At 45.3% G+C, this 15,219-nt stretch overlaps 5 protein-coding genes across 5 annotated transcripts; 3 read left to right on the top strand and 2 right to left on the bottom strand.

Annotated features, from left to right (window-relative positions):
• Positions 1 to 302: 302 nt before the first annotated feature.
• On the top strand, positions 303 to 1,232 carry FOBCDRAFT_122816 (uncharacterized protein; the record flags this gene model as incomplete). The annotated part of the gene is made up of 1 exon (XM_031195007.2): positions 303 to 1,232. The coding sequence occupies one exon, from the start codon at positions 303 to 305 to the stop codon at positions 1,230 to 1,232; it is 930 nt and encodes a 309-aa protein (XP_031029745.2).
• Positions 1,233 to 4,972: 3,740 nt separating this feature from the next.
• On the top strand, positions 4,973 to 6,382 carry FOBCDRAFT_236177 (uncharacterized protein; the record flags this gene model as incomplete). The annotated part of the gene is made up of 3 exons (XM_031195006.2): positions 4,973 to 5,223; positions 5,287 to 5,550; positions 5,632 to 6,382. The coding sequence occupies 3 exons, from the start codon at positions 4,973 to 4,975 to the stop codon at positions 6,380 to 6,382; spliced, it is 1,266 nt and encodes a 421-aa protein (XP_031029744.2).
• Positions 6,383 to 6,559: 177 nt separating this feature from the next.
• On the bottom strand, positions 6,560 to 7,578 carry FOBCDRAFT_236176 (uncharacterized protein; the record flags this gene model as incomplete). Its single annotated transcript, XM_059610054.1, has 3 exons — positions 6,560 to 6,891; positions 6,985 to 7,022; positions 7,568 to 7,578. The coding sequence occupies 3 exons, from the start codon at positions 7,576 to 7,578 to the stop codon at positions 6,560 to 6,562; spliced, it is 381 nt and encodes a 126-aa protein (XP_059466656.1).
• An 806-nt stretch (positions 7,579 to 8,384) lies between these two features.
• FOBCDRAFT_236175 (uncharacterized protein) lies at positions 8,385 to 8,936 on the bottom strand (the record flags this gene model as incomplete). The annotated part of the gene is made up of 3 exons (XM_054703074.2): positions 8,385 to 8,439; positions 8,506 to 8,523; positions 8,593 to 8,936. The coding sequence occupies 3 exons, from the start codon at positions 8,934 to 8,936 to the stop codon at positions 8,385 to 8,387; spliced, it is 417 nt and encodes a 138-aa protein (XP_054559049.2).
• Positions 8,937 to 12,656: 3,720 nt separating this feature from the next.
• FOBCDRAFT_236174 (major facilitator superfamily domain-containing protein) lies at positions 12,657 to 14,719 on the top strand (the record flags this gene model as incomplete). The annotated part of the gene is made up of 2 exons (XM_059610053.1): positions 12,657 to 12,689; positions 13,061 to 14,719. The coding sequence occupies 2 exons, from the start codon at positions 12,657 to 12,659 to the stop codon at positions 14,717 to 14,719; spliced, it is 1,692 nt and encodes a 563-aa protein (XP_059466655.1).
• Positions 14,720 to 15,219: the final 500 nt, after the last annotated feature.

Here is a 15,219-nt window from a genome sequence, read left to right as displayed (position 1 = left end):
ACATATGCTCATTAACAACCCAGCATCTAGAATAAGTTTCCCCGCGGGGCCCCGGAATCGTGGGGAAGCGGAGCACACCGCCCCAAGACTGGAGGCGGAGAGTCTCCGTACTCAACCTCCACACACGAGCCCGTACGGCATTTGCCCGTCCTTAAGATCTAGCGGGTGCGTATGTACGGCAAAGTCCCGCTCTGGACTTTTGTAGACCTAATGGCCTATGTAACTATGCGTTTGCCACTTATGTGCACGAGCTGCTCACTTCAGAAAGTCTGCACCTGCGCATCAATCAATCATCCTGCGAGATGAATTGGTTCGCCCCCCCTCCCGTCTTGGAGCCAACGCTCCTGACCACGCTTCCATCCAAATTCCGCCTTGTTGGTGTATCAGAGCACTCGACGAACCAAAAGCGTGGCCGACCGCTCGATAGCTTCCTCGAAGGTCCAGTTGTCAGAGGAAACACCTTGTATCTGACCGACATACCTTACGGCCGAATATTCGCCGTCAATCTCACCACAAAAGAATGGGATCTTGTGATCCAATACGACGGTGAGCCCAACGGCCTAGCATGGCATGAACAACGACATCAACTCCTCATTGCCGATTTCAAACAGGGCATCCTTGCTCTTGATCTCCAAACCAAGACCATAACCACCGTGATGGATCGCTTCAACGGCGAGCGACTCAAGGGCCCCAACGACCTGATAGTCGGCCGCGACGGCAGCATAATCTTTACAGATCAGGGCATGAGCGGCCTTCAAGACCCGACGGGGCGTGTATACCGCATCAGCTCCAGCTTCAACACGGGCAGTGGCGATAATCGTGTCGAGGTGCTGCTTCGTAACTGCCCTTCACCCAATGGTCTAGTTCTTGACAAAGATGAAAAGAACCTCTTCGTCGCCATGACGAGGGACAATAGTGTTTGGCTTGCGCCGCTGTACCCTGATGGCAGTGCGCAGCGGACAGGGAGGTTTTCGAGCTACTTTGGTGTTGGTGGACCAGATGGGTTGTTAACGAATGGTGAGGGTGATCTTTTTGTTGCGCATTCTACGCTGGGCACTGTGTTTGTGCACCGGAAGGATGGCACGCCGCGAGCGGCTATTACGACAAAGGGATTTGGTTCGGGCACGACGAACTTGACTTGGGGAGGAGGGGATGGGAAGACTCTTTATATCGTCGAAAGTGAATCTGGCACAATTCTGACGTTGGATTGGTATAATGTAGTAACTCTGTAGTAATTCTTGATAGAATAATGGGAATCTCTCAGAAATTTAGCTCTATATGACAGGCTGAGCACAATACCTGAACACGTATTAATGACCCAAGATGGACAGAATTAACACCTCCATAAGAGCCCTAAATAAGAGTCATATTATATATGACCACGATATAGGTTTTAACGTAAAACCAGCAACAGGAATCCACAATGATGCGCGCTCTTCCAGATACATGAACAAGATTCCACTGAGCATCCACGTACATCGCCTAAGACCCCGACGGGTTTCCTCCGCTAAATGGGAACTGTTAAACTCCGCTTATGCTGTTGTAAAGCCCAGAGCGGAGATCACCCGGTGAGCATAATGCAACCTTCTGAGCCTGTCGAATATTGGTGACCAATGAGGTTTGCTAACACATGCGCGATTCTGGCTGTGATAGATAATACACCCAATGTGTTGATTCAAGTCTGCAGTCCTAATACTTGTAGTCACGATGACAGTAATCCACATATAGACAACTAACTCTCCGCAAACATCGACCGAACTGATGTAACCCAGCGCATTCAGCATTCAATTCATGGCTATATATAACACTTAGGCTATTAATACAGCTAAACAGCCTGAACCTGCACTGAAAGTTTTAGGTTGGAGGAGACTGTCGCCCGCTCCCATCCAAGCCCAAGAAGGGGGGTAAATAAGACACGGTGGTTGATAGACTCCCACCGACAAAGGGATCAAGTCTCAACGTCGACCACCGGGACTACGTCTGGTTTGTCCTGCTACCATTGTCTCATTTCAGTTTCTGTTTAGTATGGTTGTTGCTTTCATGGCTACAAAGGTGGTCATTCCTCCAGATGGAGCCACGTCCATGGCAAAGGTGCTGCATGCTATGGCGGCTAGCGAGAGTTCTGGCGGGGCTGAGTGGATCTATCGAAGCCGGATGATTTCCGCTGATGGAATTTATGACTTGTATCTTGGAGGGCGTCCACGTGGTGAGCTGGATGGCAAAAGCATTTAAGCATGACACTGACAAGTTGATTGGGGTAAAAATAGTCTTTCTGTATTACAGACCATGGTAAGCTATACGATTTATGGTTGAGCGTTAGATAGAGACATAGATTGCATTATCGGTTCGGAGTAATGGAGTATGTCGTGGGCTTTTAAGGACTCTAGTTTATAGGTTTTCGCTAATCAAGAGTACCATCACAAACATGCAGATCTCACAAAATGACCAGAAGATATCGCTGATGGTAATTTCCTAGGATGAACTCTGACGCTTCATCACTTCGCCTTCAGCCCTACCCACCGGCAAAGGCGACTTGGGCAGCCCCACGACTTCATACACTAGATGTCATTGCTGTCTGAGAGTTCAGGGCTCAGACTTCAAAATGCACGAAAAGAGCACTAAACTACTTTGTATATACCGAATTCTTTAAACCAACTCAGGTTCAAAGCATATGTAAGGTGAGTAGTAACATAAGGATTCGACATTTAGGGACTGAAATATATATCATGTTTAAGAAAGGTGATATCACATTGCGATGGATGGCCTTTCATTCTGGTGAGCAGTTTGGTTTAGGAACAGCCTAAGTCCTCGCTGTATGAGTTAGGGGCGCCTTTTTATGTTTTTGAATAGCCAGCAGTCAAAGAGAACTTTCTTTGCCTAGAATGAAATTACATATTCTGTAGTTAAATGGCCTAATGCCGAAGTAAAAGGGGAGGCGTTGAACGAAGAATCTGGCGTTCGCTTACTAGCAACATAAGAAATCCTAGTGGTAAATAATATCTTGTCGATGAGGGAATATGTGTCCAATTATCGAAGGAGAAGAAGAAAAATACAAGGTCAACTAATTCAAGACAAAGCCGCCTAGAAGAAAGCAGGAACGTTGCTACTAATATTTCTACCCCAAGTCTACTTAAACAAACCTAGAGGGCACTCTGGGGTTAGGCGGGAAAGTAGTTCCATCTTCCTGCCAGCCTCGAATTCGCGAGAAGCGACTCCACAGGTATCGAACAAACCAACCCTTAAACCTCCCCGCTACCGTAAAAGATAACTTAGATAAAGAGAGCGTTGATAAGCGAGGAAGATGGGAGGATAATACCTCAAGTGGCTATAAGAGCTATTTTCTAACAGATTCTAAGGAATCTAAAGATAATTATATAAATAATAAAGAAAGTCAATATAAACATAATAAAGCACTTAAGTAAGGCGTAATTAATTATTAAAATGGAATAAATTATATAAGGGTTAGGCTAAATAAAAAAATACTATTATCAATAGAAGAGGTATTAGAACTACTATTTAGGCTAATTATAAAGTTTAATACTAAAGAGGTTATAGATAGTTATCCTGCTTCTACCCTATTAGTATATTTAAGTAGGATCCTTAGCTTCTTACCCGATCTTAACGGCTTCCTCTCGGCCAGGTTATATACATCTAACCTTGCGGCATTGATATATGGTCAACGCCTTCTATTCCTCGAGTATGCCCTACCTGCGCGAGGATATCCTTTGCTTAGGATCTCAAGACGCCCTAGTGTACCAATTACCATTGGTAATGGGCCCGTCCACCTGGTGTAGATTGTGTGAATTGTGGATTGTAAACAAATGGCTGGGGTGGAGAAACTGGGCTTCGGCAAAACGGTTAGTCCGACAGCGTCAAGGTAGCCATCATGGAGCAGAGTATTTTAAACCAATAAATATCCAGCCGCCCGCTGTAGCAAGTGACCGATAATATCATTTTATTGGCGCTAAATTGAAAAAGGAAGGCATGGGGCTGACTCGGGGCTTATGGACTTTTAGTTCCGGACACTGGGCACACGACAGACTCAATATGCGCTAGGGCTGAGCTTGTCACAACTTGGTCCTAAACCGCACTAGAGGTCCTCAAACCAGCGGAAACAAGCATAGTTACGCTTGGTCCCTTAGGCAAGTGATGAGAATCCATGAAACTCGCGGCAAAAAGCCTCCGGGAAATAATTTACACTGCCCATTAACTATATGCTTATCCCCTGAAAGTTCTACAAGGATATTGAGGTGAACATTCTCCCATCCGCGGCTCCGCGACCGAAGGACTCAACGATCGCTTCCGTCAACGTCAGTATCACGGCTCCCTTTAAAAGATACCATAGGCCTATAGTAATTCGAATAAGAAGAGCACATTACCACAGATGAGTTATATTGACAAAAAGAACTATGTATTGACTCATGAAATTCACCATGCCCTGTGGATCCAAGGCTAGAAAGTCAAGCTATGTAATTTGAGGAAGGTGGGTATAAGCCGGCTTTGCGAGCTAAACCTTGGTCTAAAATGGCCTGAAGCTATTACGTGTTTGTTATCTATTTTTATTGGCTTATTGGTGGATCTCTCGAGTTAATATGGTAGAAGGAGGAAAAGGGTATTAAAACTAGCGTATATTCCTGGACCCCATACAGAATGAGAGATCGGCACTGATCAACCTCTATTACGGCAAGTCTTATTAATTTAGTTAGGGGCAGTGGCAGATCACCCGCTACCTCTCCATCCATATTGAAAACGGGGCCCGCTAGCGAAGCTATCGGTGCGCTGATCTCATGCAAAAGAAGCAAGATTCGCCCCCCTTCAGCTTCAGTCCACTCTTTCCTAGAGCCCCTTTCTACTTGTATATTTATGCTATTAAAGCCCCTCTTATACGGAACTCTACAACCATCTACGGAGTATGCGTCCTTCTATTCACTCATGACTTCTTATGAGGTAGCTAGTCCATTAGCTATTCACCATGGTCACTACATCAGCAGCATCAGCTATTAGCGCTATAGAGCGCACATGCTCAGTACCTAGCCTTCTTGGCTCTCTCTTTATCATCACCACCTTCTGTTCTTCGAAGCTGTTTCATAAGCCCATCAGCAGAATGCTTTTTTACGCCTCTTTCGGAAATATGATGAGCAATGTCGCTACACTCATGTCCAAGAGTTTCATCGATCAACCCAATTCTGCTGGGTGCCAAACGCAAGCTTTTCTAATCGAGACGTAAGTCCTTTTGATACAGCGCCTATGGTCTAATTTACTACTCGGTTGCTGATCATTTTCTAGATTCATGTTTGCGGATGTCTTTTGGGCCCTAGCTATGGCTACGAACGTATACCTCACTTTCTACTATCGATTCGATGGCGTTAGACTACGTAAAATAGAGCCACTTCACATCGGTCTTTGTTACGGCATTCCTTTCATTATAGCCGTCACCTTTATCTTTGTAAGGAACAAAGACGGGGTTCGTGCATACGGGAATGCGAACTTGTGGTGCTGGCTTACCGTAGAGTGGGATGCTTGGCAGCTTGCTACTTACGGACTGATATGGTAACCCATCCCTGCTGTTCCTTGGCCATACTCGATGGCCCTATGGTTTGCCCGGCATGAACAGTTCTAACGCTATTCTAGGCTCATCATACTTATCGCCTTTGCTATATACGTCCGCGCCGGTATTACTATCTATAAATGGAGGAATCGCTTGAATGGCTTCTCAAATTCGAACGAGTTGAACACTTCGTCCCAAGTCGCGCAGAACTCAGACCTTCCGGGCATTGCCAAGACCACTAAAATCACAATTACAACATCAGATTCTGCTCCGCCTGGTTTTGGCCAGCCTTTGGGATCCGCAACTAGACCCGAGCCAGTTCATTCAGCAAATATTTACACTGGTCCTGCTCCGCCCATAGCAAATTCTTCTGAGCAACGCAACATCAGGACCCAGCACCCGGATCGCAGAAGACGCAGCCCGAGTGATGAGGCAGCTATGTCTTATGCCAAGTGCGCCCTTTTGTTTTTCACAGCGATGCTTATTACTTGGATTCCCGCGAGCGCGAACCGTCTGTACGTTCTTATTGACGGTAAGGCCTCTGTACAGTTGGGATATCTAAGCGCATTTGTGCTCCCTCTGCAGGGCTTCTGGAACGCCTTGATCTACTATTATACCTCTCGGGCCGCGTGTAAGCAGGTTATTGCCAGTTTACGGAATGGGTGCCGCCCTCTAGAGGAAAGCGATCCCAACGGGTCTAGCTTTGTTGACAGAATGAATGCTGCCGACGGAAATAACGAACAGGGTTTTCAGCTGGACCAGATGAGAGCTGCCAAGAAGGTGCATGATTTCGGGGACACAGAAAGCACGATATCGCTAACAGCGAGGGTTTGAGGATCTTGTTCCATCTCGAGTTTCAAGTGTTGATATAGGCATCGAACTTAGTTGTGTTTTTAGCTGCAAATTAAGAAATCGTTTACTTTCGATTTTATATCCTCAATCTCATCTACCTCTCATAACTCTTTCTCTTTACTCTTCTATATTCTGGATTTTCGCCTACTAGCCTGTTCCTTACTTGGCCGTCGCGGGCTTCAATAGCCCAGTCGATATGGTTATATCCACCCTCGGGAGGCTCCGCACAGTTGGATTGTAACTAAGGAGATAAGTCCACCGATATTTCTCATCAAGTGCACCGCACAAATCATCATTGCAACTAGAGTAGCAGTGCGGGTTGGGGACCATGTTTCTCTTCCAGTTGGTACAAAGCCAGAAAGGCTCAGAAGGTCTGATGACTTTGCCGGCTGCCAGGCTGCAGGTAGTATGAATATCGTTTTTGACCTCCTCGGTCAGGTCATTGCTTCCAGGTCCGCCGTGGAGCTCATTGACCCAGACCCCCGGTGTAGCTGTGATAAGGTTGTGAGGCTAAAAGAGGCTTCAGCCTTAATACATGAAGGTAAAGAACACAAATTAATACATATAGGTAATATATACCTTACCCTCCCAAATACCTAATATCTTACTTTTAGCTAAAAAGCTAGATATCATAATAAGTATACCTAATACTATATAAATAAGTGCCTACCTATTAATCTTTTATTAAGATAATATCTTTAAAATAACTTTTATTATTATAAAATAAATTAGGCTTTTACCTTTAATAATTTATAAAAATAGAATATCTTTCATATTAATTAATTTCTATTGATTTATTAATAAGATATATTGATATTTTAATGATAGTAATAACTTTAAAAGCCATTAAAAAAGACAATATAAAAGACTTAATTTTTATAAATTTTAATATTTATATATATATATCTATAACATAATCCTTAAAAGAAACTTATACGAAATAAAAAAAAGGAATTATTAAATAATAAAAATAAGGTAGTTAGGATTATAAAGGAAAACCTGGCATAAGGAAAAAGGTAGATGGGCTAGTGGCGTTTGGCAGTAAAGTTAATCTATTAGAGTTTCGGTAGTAATCAGGACTAGGTTTTTAGTCAAATAAAAGCTTCGTTAAATGAGTCACAAATGGCTTGAACACAAAGCCCCGGTGTAGCAACCCAAAGCATTGACAGATTGGACATAGGCGGTAATGACTGCCAGAAAGTTCGGAATGATTTTGGCAAAGGAAGGCATGTTAAATAATGGCAAGATTGTATCGTGATAAGAGCGTGAAGTAGTGTTTAAGTGTGTAAATAAGCAAATTTGAGAACGAATGTTAGAGCCGTCTATACAAGTCAATCACGGCACCTTATATACCATTGCCAATGCCTTTTTATCCCTCTCTAGACTGCTCTATATTGGATGTCCATGTCCACCGGACATATAACATGTCATTTGCTATCTACAGACTCCTACGTATTTATCTCAGTGTCCACTGGACATAGTTGGCGACATGGTATTGAATCCTGCAAACTCTAAGCATCACATTGACAGTCAATCACCATTTGTTGCGTTTCATATTGTGGTCCTATGAGTTATCTATCAGGGTAAGACTGCCAATGAGATCCAATGAACCTACAGTTCTACTAGGCTGGACTGCTTCAGTAGTGGAAATAGTGGGAATTAATAGAGCAGGGTCTGACGTGAGATACGGTTACATTTATGTTTGTTGCTGTTTTGTGATTGCTCTTCTTTGTCGTCAAGTCCGTTGGATACGGAATACAGCCCTGTACTTATTGTAAACAATATTATACTTAGATATATAGTTATAATATATTAACTTAATGTAAATACTACAGTCATACTAGTCAGCAACCAGTAAGTAAGTAGACTTATAGTAATTAAACCCAAAACTATATCTCCAGTAAGGTTGAGTTCCTAAGTCGTATCGTGAGTTGTAAACTCTGGTCAATAAGACTGGCAAGGCATCAACGTTTCAGCTTAGTACTTAGGAACCCCAGACGTTGCACTTGATGCAACCGATCTTGTCGTTCCAGTTCAAGCTGGTGAGATCACGATAGCCAGGATACGTAATGTCAAGAGCGGGAGCTCCGTTCTCGTTCTAGCACCCGTTGGGGTCGAAATGGCTAGAGAAGGAATCTGTCAGTCTCGAGGGCAATGCAACTAATTAAGAAGCAGGGGACTGGTTAGCATACTCCCAAGCCCAGCTGTTGGCGCCCCAGTTGGCTCCAATGCTCGAAATCCGGTTATTCAGGGCCAGGCCCTCGACGTTGAACCATTGGCCATTGGTCAAAACGTAGTTGTCGCAGGGATCGACGAAGCCAATATCATCGCAAGCATAGACGTGGCCCGGGTTCTGTCGCTTCTTCTTTTCTTCGTCACTGCGAGTGTCATATACAGTCACCTTGGACGTGTCAATGCCGTAGAGGGTGGCAAGGTCGTTGTCACGGGGCGAGATGTCCTGAGCGGCATCAGGTGCAACTGGCGTGGCCAAGGCAGCTGTGGCGAAAGTTGCAAGAATATAGTTGGTGAAAAGCATTGTGATTGTGAAGTCAAAAGGTGAAGTCTGAGAAGCGGTGTTCTGTGTGATGATTCTTCAGTGTTGAGTGTTGAGCAAAGTCTGAAGATGGTGGTGAAAGAAAGTTGCCATCATACAGCCGTCATCGATCTATTTGTAGTCTACGGTGGTTCTGGCTCATCAACACATGCACCACCGAGGTTCTACTAGTTGGCGAGAATACCGAAAACCAAAACGACTTCAGTCAAAGCATGCTGATGATGCTATCTTTGCGACTGGGCAGGTTTGAAGATGCTCAGCCAGCCACAAGCGAATCTATGCGAGCTCTCCCGAACAGGATATATTTTTCATGAACACAGCAGAGAGCTGTGGTGTTCTAGAATCTCGGAAGTGGAGTTTAAGGCTGAACTCACCGACCCCACTACTATTCATCCTTGATACCCCTAATAAGAGTGTAAGATCTGTTATGCTGCCTTGTCCTAATTTCGTAAGATGATATTGAAGTTTTCCCAGAGAGGTTAATGCAGCACAGTGGTTGATCCTGGGCAAGACCAGCCCTGCGGGCGTTATTGAGGACCGGATGGGGCTGGAAGTGAGAGTGTGATTGAGATAGGAATACACCAGAATACTCCCTCTTTCAGAATAGCTGTATAGATAGATACTGACGCATTAGGTTCTTATTTGTCTGATACTGAACGGCCGTCAAGGGGACTTCTCAGAACAACAATTAATCGCACCGATGCGCTTCATGGGTGAAGTCGCTGTAGAGAACCACAAGAAAGACGCAGGTCTAGGATAACTAGTAGCATTATGGAGGACAAAATAGACAGGCATACCTACTCAGACGGTTAAATGCCAACCTACAAGGGACCCCTCCCTCAAGCTATAAAAACATATAGATCTTTACGGTATCTATATTTAACCTAACATAGTAACACATGTCGGATGTAACCAACCCTGCAGGTAAACCCGGGGTTTATTGAAAATTATGTCTAGATTGGGACAGCTGAACTCTTGATTTGTCGAAACACCATTCCCGGTGTAACATCGAACATTAGGCTCGGTTTAGGAATATGGGTTCTTGGCGGCCGTCGCTAAGTGCCTCAGCTCTAGTCTAGTTGACTTTGTATGGAGGATGACTTGGGGGAGGCATGCCATTGGACCCAGAAGCCACTGGCGGAGCTTGAAGCTGGAAACCTGCTCTTATTCTTCCCGGATCCGGCACTGCAGCGATCAGTGTTGTGAAGCCATTCCGGGGAGGGCTACTTTATGTCGCTGTGCATGACGCCTCTTAGGCCAAGACGAGGAAGATGCTTTTTGACTGCCTAAAAGTCAGATTTTGATCGACTATTTGACTATTATGTTGAGTGAACTGAAAATTAACATAGTATTCTCAGGGGAGTCCGCCGATCCCGTTGCGTAACGAGAGTCATAGAGAAACATACCATACAATGCATGACTCAGGAGTAAACTGAGTCTGCTGCGCGAGAGATAATTGGAGTACACGGGGGGCGGTCCAAGACAAAGACTTTGAGAGAATGGTCAACAATGGGAGCATCCGCGATTATAGCCATGGCAGATATGGCAGTTGTGGATCAGAACTTGAATATTGAGGCCCTCCTTCTTGGCTACGGCTGATTCATCTAATCGTCGTCCTCAACATGCTTGGTAGTCGAAGCACCAGGGTCGTGATTGTCATCACCGTTAACGTGGCCATCAATATCGTCGTCCTCATCTTCGGTCTCAACTTAGGTAACCATAATCTCGTCCACCCCCATCTCTCTCTGAGTATTCTGAGTCTAACCATGATATTACCACAATTTACAATATCTTTCCATATGGTGCCCGAGCAGTCTGGATACAATTTCCACTACTCATCGCGCGAAGGACAACTATTCTAGCCCTGTATTAGTTTAAAAATTACTTTCTTTGTCGTAATTGGAGTTGCAATTTTCATCAGATGATCGACTCGTCGTCATTCGGCCTGGCTTACGATTCGCCGTGATTATTCGGTCAACCAAGGATACATGGGTTAACCGTCAACGGGGAGTTCATAGGTTCTTAAGGGAGAAGCCTGCTAGCGACCTAATTTCGAACCTAAAACCCTTCTAGGTATATAATAGTCGCTGTCATTATTCCAAAAAAAAAAAAAAAAAAAAAAAAAACGCCGCTCTATGCACGCCGCCTCTGCAGTAAAACTCAATACTACATGTGATTTTACTGCATTACCCACCGCGATCCACCATCCCAAACCGAGTAAGTACCCTCTGGACACAAGGTATGTCCCGCTGACTAAAGCAGGCTTCCCTGTCAGCTCCATATGGCGCTACAAAAGGTGCCGTGCGCAACATGACACACACACTAGCCATGGAGCGGCAGCAATATGCCTGTCAAACCTCAAGACAGCTGAGAAGGGAGGCTACAGAGTCGTTGCGCCGATAGCCTATAATATCGAACATATCATAGCTTTTGTACGTATTGCTAAAGCTAAGCGCAAGCCCTTTATTATTTAACTTTTCCCGTGGGTAATTACTTTCTCTAATGGACTTCTTATTTATACAGCAGCGCATGCTGCACGTGAGGCTGCTATTCCTATAGCTAACGAATGCCATAGGATGGATATGTCGTCGAAATTATTCCTCAAAAGAGAGATTGGTACGAGAAGAGCGTCAGTGCTGAGTGTCACAGGCGAAGCCGCCTTGAAAAACTTTGGACATAGCTTTGTAGATGAGTAAGCTCTTCTCTTAGAGAGATTGGTAATTGAATAACTGGGTGAACTCTCTGAAGGGTATTTTGCCAAAATTTGACCAAAGTTCCTTTGAAACAGTTCCTAGTCTTCGATGCTTGGCAGACAGGGAAGAAAAGTTTCGTGAGTTTGTGATAGCCAGTGTGCACATGGGCGCAGGGGGTAGAGCTTTAAGAGACCTTATATTGTCTAAGCTAAATGGATCATAGTGAGTCACTTTTATGTAAAGCTGCTTAATATTTTAGACAAAAGAAATGAAGCTACATTGCATTAAGACCCGGTTGGTCAGGTCGGACCATTGACTTCCCGACAGAGTTTCATCAATTCTCCCTCAAGCTCTATAGGACGTGGTATCAGTTACTGCAGGACCTGCTCCTTTAGCTGAGTTTGGGTTTGCATATGACAGACACCATTGTCATTTCCGGCCTCTCCTCTTACTTATTTATCCCAAGGAATATTGCAGCCGGACTCTACGGTAATGTTGATAAGGGTGGCAAGAATCGGTATCACTAGAGCGGCAACAACAACAGCTACCGAAACATCCCGTTCGGATCTCGGATCAAACGGTGCATCAAGACTCAGTTAATGTGCCATCGGATCCGAAAGATACACCAACGGCAAGATTGATAGATCTGGAGCTTGAGTGTCTCGACCCAGATAGTTTTCGGTGCGGCAGTTTCCAATTGGTCCTCAATGCACCATTCATTTAGCCTAGAGGTTAACTCGTTTATTCTAAACCATTGCCGTAGCAATATGCCGTATGGTATGGTATGCTTTTCAATACGGGAATGACCACGGGTGGAAGAATAAGATTTCAAGTTCCAAGATTTATTGCCTGCATGATGACAAATGTTGCATACATCGGACTAGACAATCACCGATGCCCCGATATTGCCTGGTCTGATAACAAGTGCTCCTGGATCTATCAAGAAGTGGCCCCACTTAAAAAGTCAGATTCGCAGGTTGAGTTTTAACTTTCCGCGGACTCAGACTCCATGGAGACTGTCCAGCGTCAGGAGTGCCCGGTTGTTAGGGAATGGTGTACTACGTGTCGCAGCTGGTATGACAATTCATAGTACTGATACGCATATGTCTAGGATATTGGACCTTGCCAGGATGGCCATTGAATTTCATTGATAGTCATATTGTATCCCTTCAACTTGCTACATTGTCTCTCACTCCGCGCTTCCTCTCTCACATAGGCAACGCAGGAATTACCTGGCAAATATCGCGCCGTATACTCACTAGAACAAACAAAGAGTGAAGGCCTGCAACTTAAAAGTGCGAGCTAGCATATCTAAATTCAGCAACAACTATCTAATTTAACCAGTCCACGTTCGAAGAAACAATGGCAGATTCCGAAGAGAAACGTCGCCCCAACGACGCCGAATACACGAAGACGAAAGCGCTCCCACACTGGCGGCTGGTCATCGATCAGGCTGGCGTTACGCCCGAGGTTCTTGCCTACGACTATCAAGGGTCTGGCACCGAACAAGACCCTTTTGTGGTTCAATGGATTCCACACGACCCAAGAAACCCCCAGCAATGGAGCGACTCTAAGAAATGGTTTATAACAGCAGCCGTTGCAACAGCCACTTTGACTGTTAGTCTGGTATCATCGGCATATACAGGAGGCATGAAACAGATCATCCGAGACTTCCACCTCAGCGAGGAGGTAGCAACTTTGGGCATCTCTCTATTTGTTCTGGGTTTCGCTCTCGGGCCTTTGCTTTGGGCACCACTTAGCGAGATCTTTGGCCGTCAGCTACTGTTTATTGGAACCTATGCTGGCCTTACAATCTTCAATGCAGCCTGTGCTGGTGCTCCTAATGGGGCTTCGCTACTGGTCTTCCGGTTTCTAGCTGGCTCTTTTGGTTCTTCTCCCTTGACCAATGCTGGAGGAGCTATAGCTGATATGTTTCCGCCCCATCAACGAGGCCTAGCGATGACGCTCTTTGTGGCTGGACCGTCCCTTGGTCCAGTCTTGGGCCCAATTTGCGGTGGATTCCTTGGGATGAATGCTAGCTGGCGTTGGGTAATGGGATTCCTTGCCATTTTCGCTGGGGTTATGTGGATTGGAGGAACCATCCTCATCCCAGAAACCTATGCCCCGACACTACTGAGGCGCCGGGCTGCTAAACTGTCTAGCATGACTGGCAAAGTGTATACCAGCACCATTGACTTGAAACAAGGGAAGGTTTCTTTGCGCAGTGCTATTGGCACCTCCTTGCTGAGGCCGTGGATTCTACTCTTCAAGGAACCCATTGTTCTTCTATTATCGATCTATATGGCGATTATCTATGGTACCCTCTACTTGTTCTTCGCCGCGTTTCCAGTCGTTTTTGAACAGGCTCGGGGTTGGAGTCAGGGTATCGAAGGTTTAGCATTTTTGGGTATAGCTGTGGGTATGCTGGCGGCTTTGATTTATACGATCCCTGATAACAAGCGTTATGTTCTCCTCGATAAAAAACACAACGGTTTTGCACCACCAGAAGCGCGGCTCCCACCAGCAATAATTGGCTCTTTTTCCATTCCACTGGGGTTATTTTGGTTCGCTTGGACTAATTATCCATCCATTCATTGGATCGTCAGCATCATGGCCGGTGCTCCTTTCGGCTTTGGTCTGATTCTGGTGTTTCTAAGTATCATGAATTATCTGGTCGATGCATATACGATCTTTGCCGCTTCGGTTCTTGCTGCTAATTCGATCCTACGCTCTTTATTTGGCGCAGCCTTTCCGCTATTTACAGTACAGATGTATGACAACTTGGGGCTACATTGGGCATCAACCGTCCCAGCATTCCTGGCATTGGCCTGCGTTCCGTTTCCCTACCTTTTCTACGTATATGGAGCGCGCATCCGGATTCATTGCAAATTTTCAGCTGAATCGGACGCCTTTATGCAAAGTTTGAAGCAAGCCCAGGCCCAGAATCAACGAGAACAGGAGTTAGAGGAGCAGGATAACAGTACCGAGGACGAGCGTACAGTCGTTGACGAAGGAGTTATCATTTCAAGCCACCTTACTTATCCGCGAGAGTTGCATGCTCAAGCTTATTAATGAGCTCTCTGATAAGCCGGAGTGGTGGCGTAAAGTTAAAGACGAAGCCATCTCCAGCAAGTGGAAGAAAGAGGCGTTGGAAATGGACTGGACTTCTTATCGGAAGCACGCTGACTTTACCTCCGCTATGGCCGATGCAGTTAGTCAAAGCTGAACCCTGGTGTTCTTGATGCTATAATACTAATACTTAAACAGTGCATCAGTGAGCTGCGAAACAAAGCAGAGCTATACGAGGAGACCGGTTTAATGCCTGTTTATGACTATACAACCACAGTTATCAAATCGGACGGTTTACTGACACCTGACCTGGCCAAAGCTCTCCAGGAGGGCGTGAATCCATTGGAAGACGTCCCCCCAGAGTTGAAAGACTGGCATCCCAATTCCAAAGAGCAAGTCCTGGATATTGTGCATCCTTCGCTGCGGCCATTGATCTATGGTCGCTCCAGGGTCCTCAATGACAGAGTCATCGAAGTCGATAATGCCCTTGCTTCCTGTGGTAC

The sequence above is a fragment of the Fusarium oxysporum genome, chromosome I (genome assembly GCF_013085055.1).
Source record: "Fusarium oxysporum Fo47 chromosome I, complete sequence".
NCBI lineage: Eukaryota > Fungi > Ascomycota > Sordariomycetes > Hypocreales > Nectriaceae > Fusarium > Fusarium oxysporum.
The sequence above is the reverse complement of the archived record's forward strand: the minus strand, read 5'-3'. Positions and strand labels throughout refer to the sequence as shown.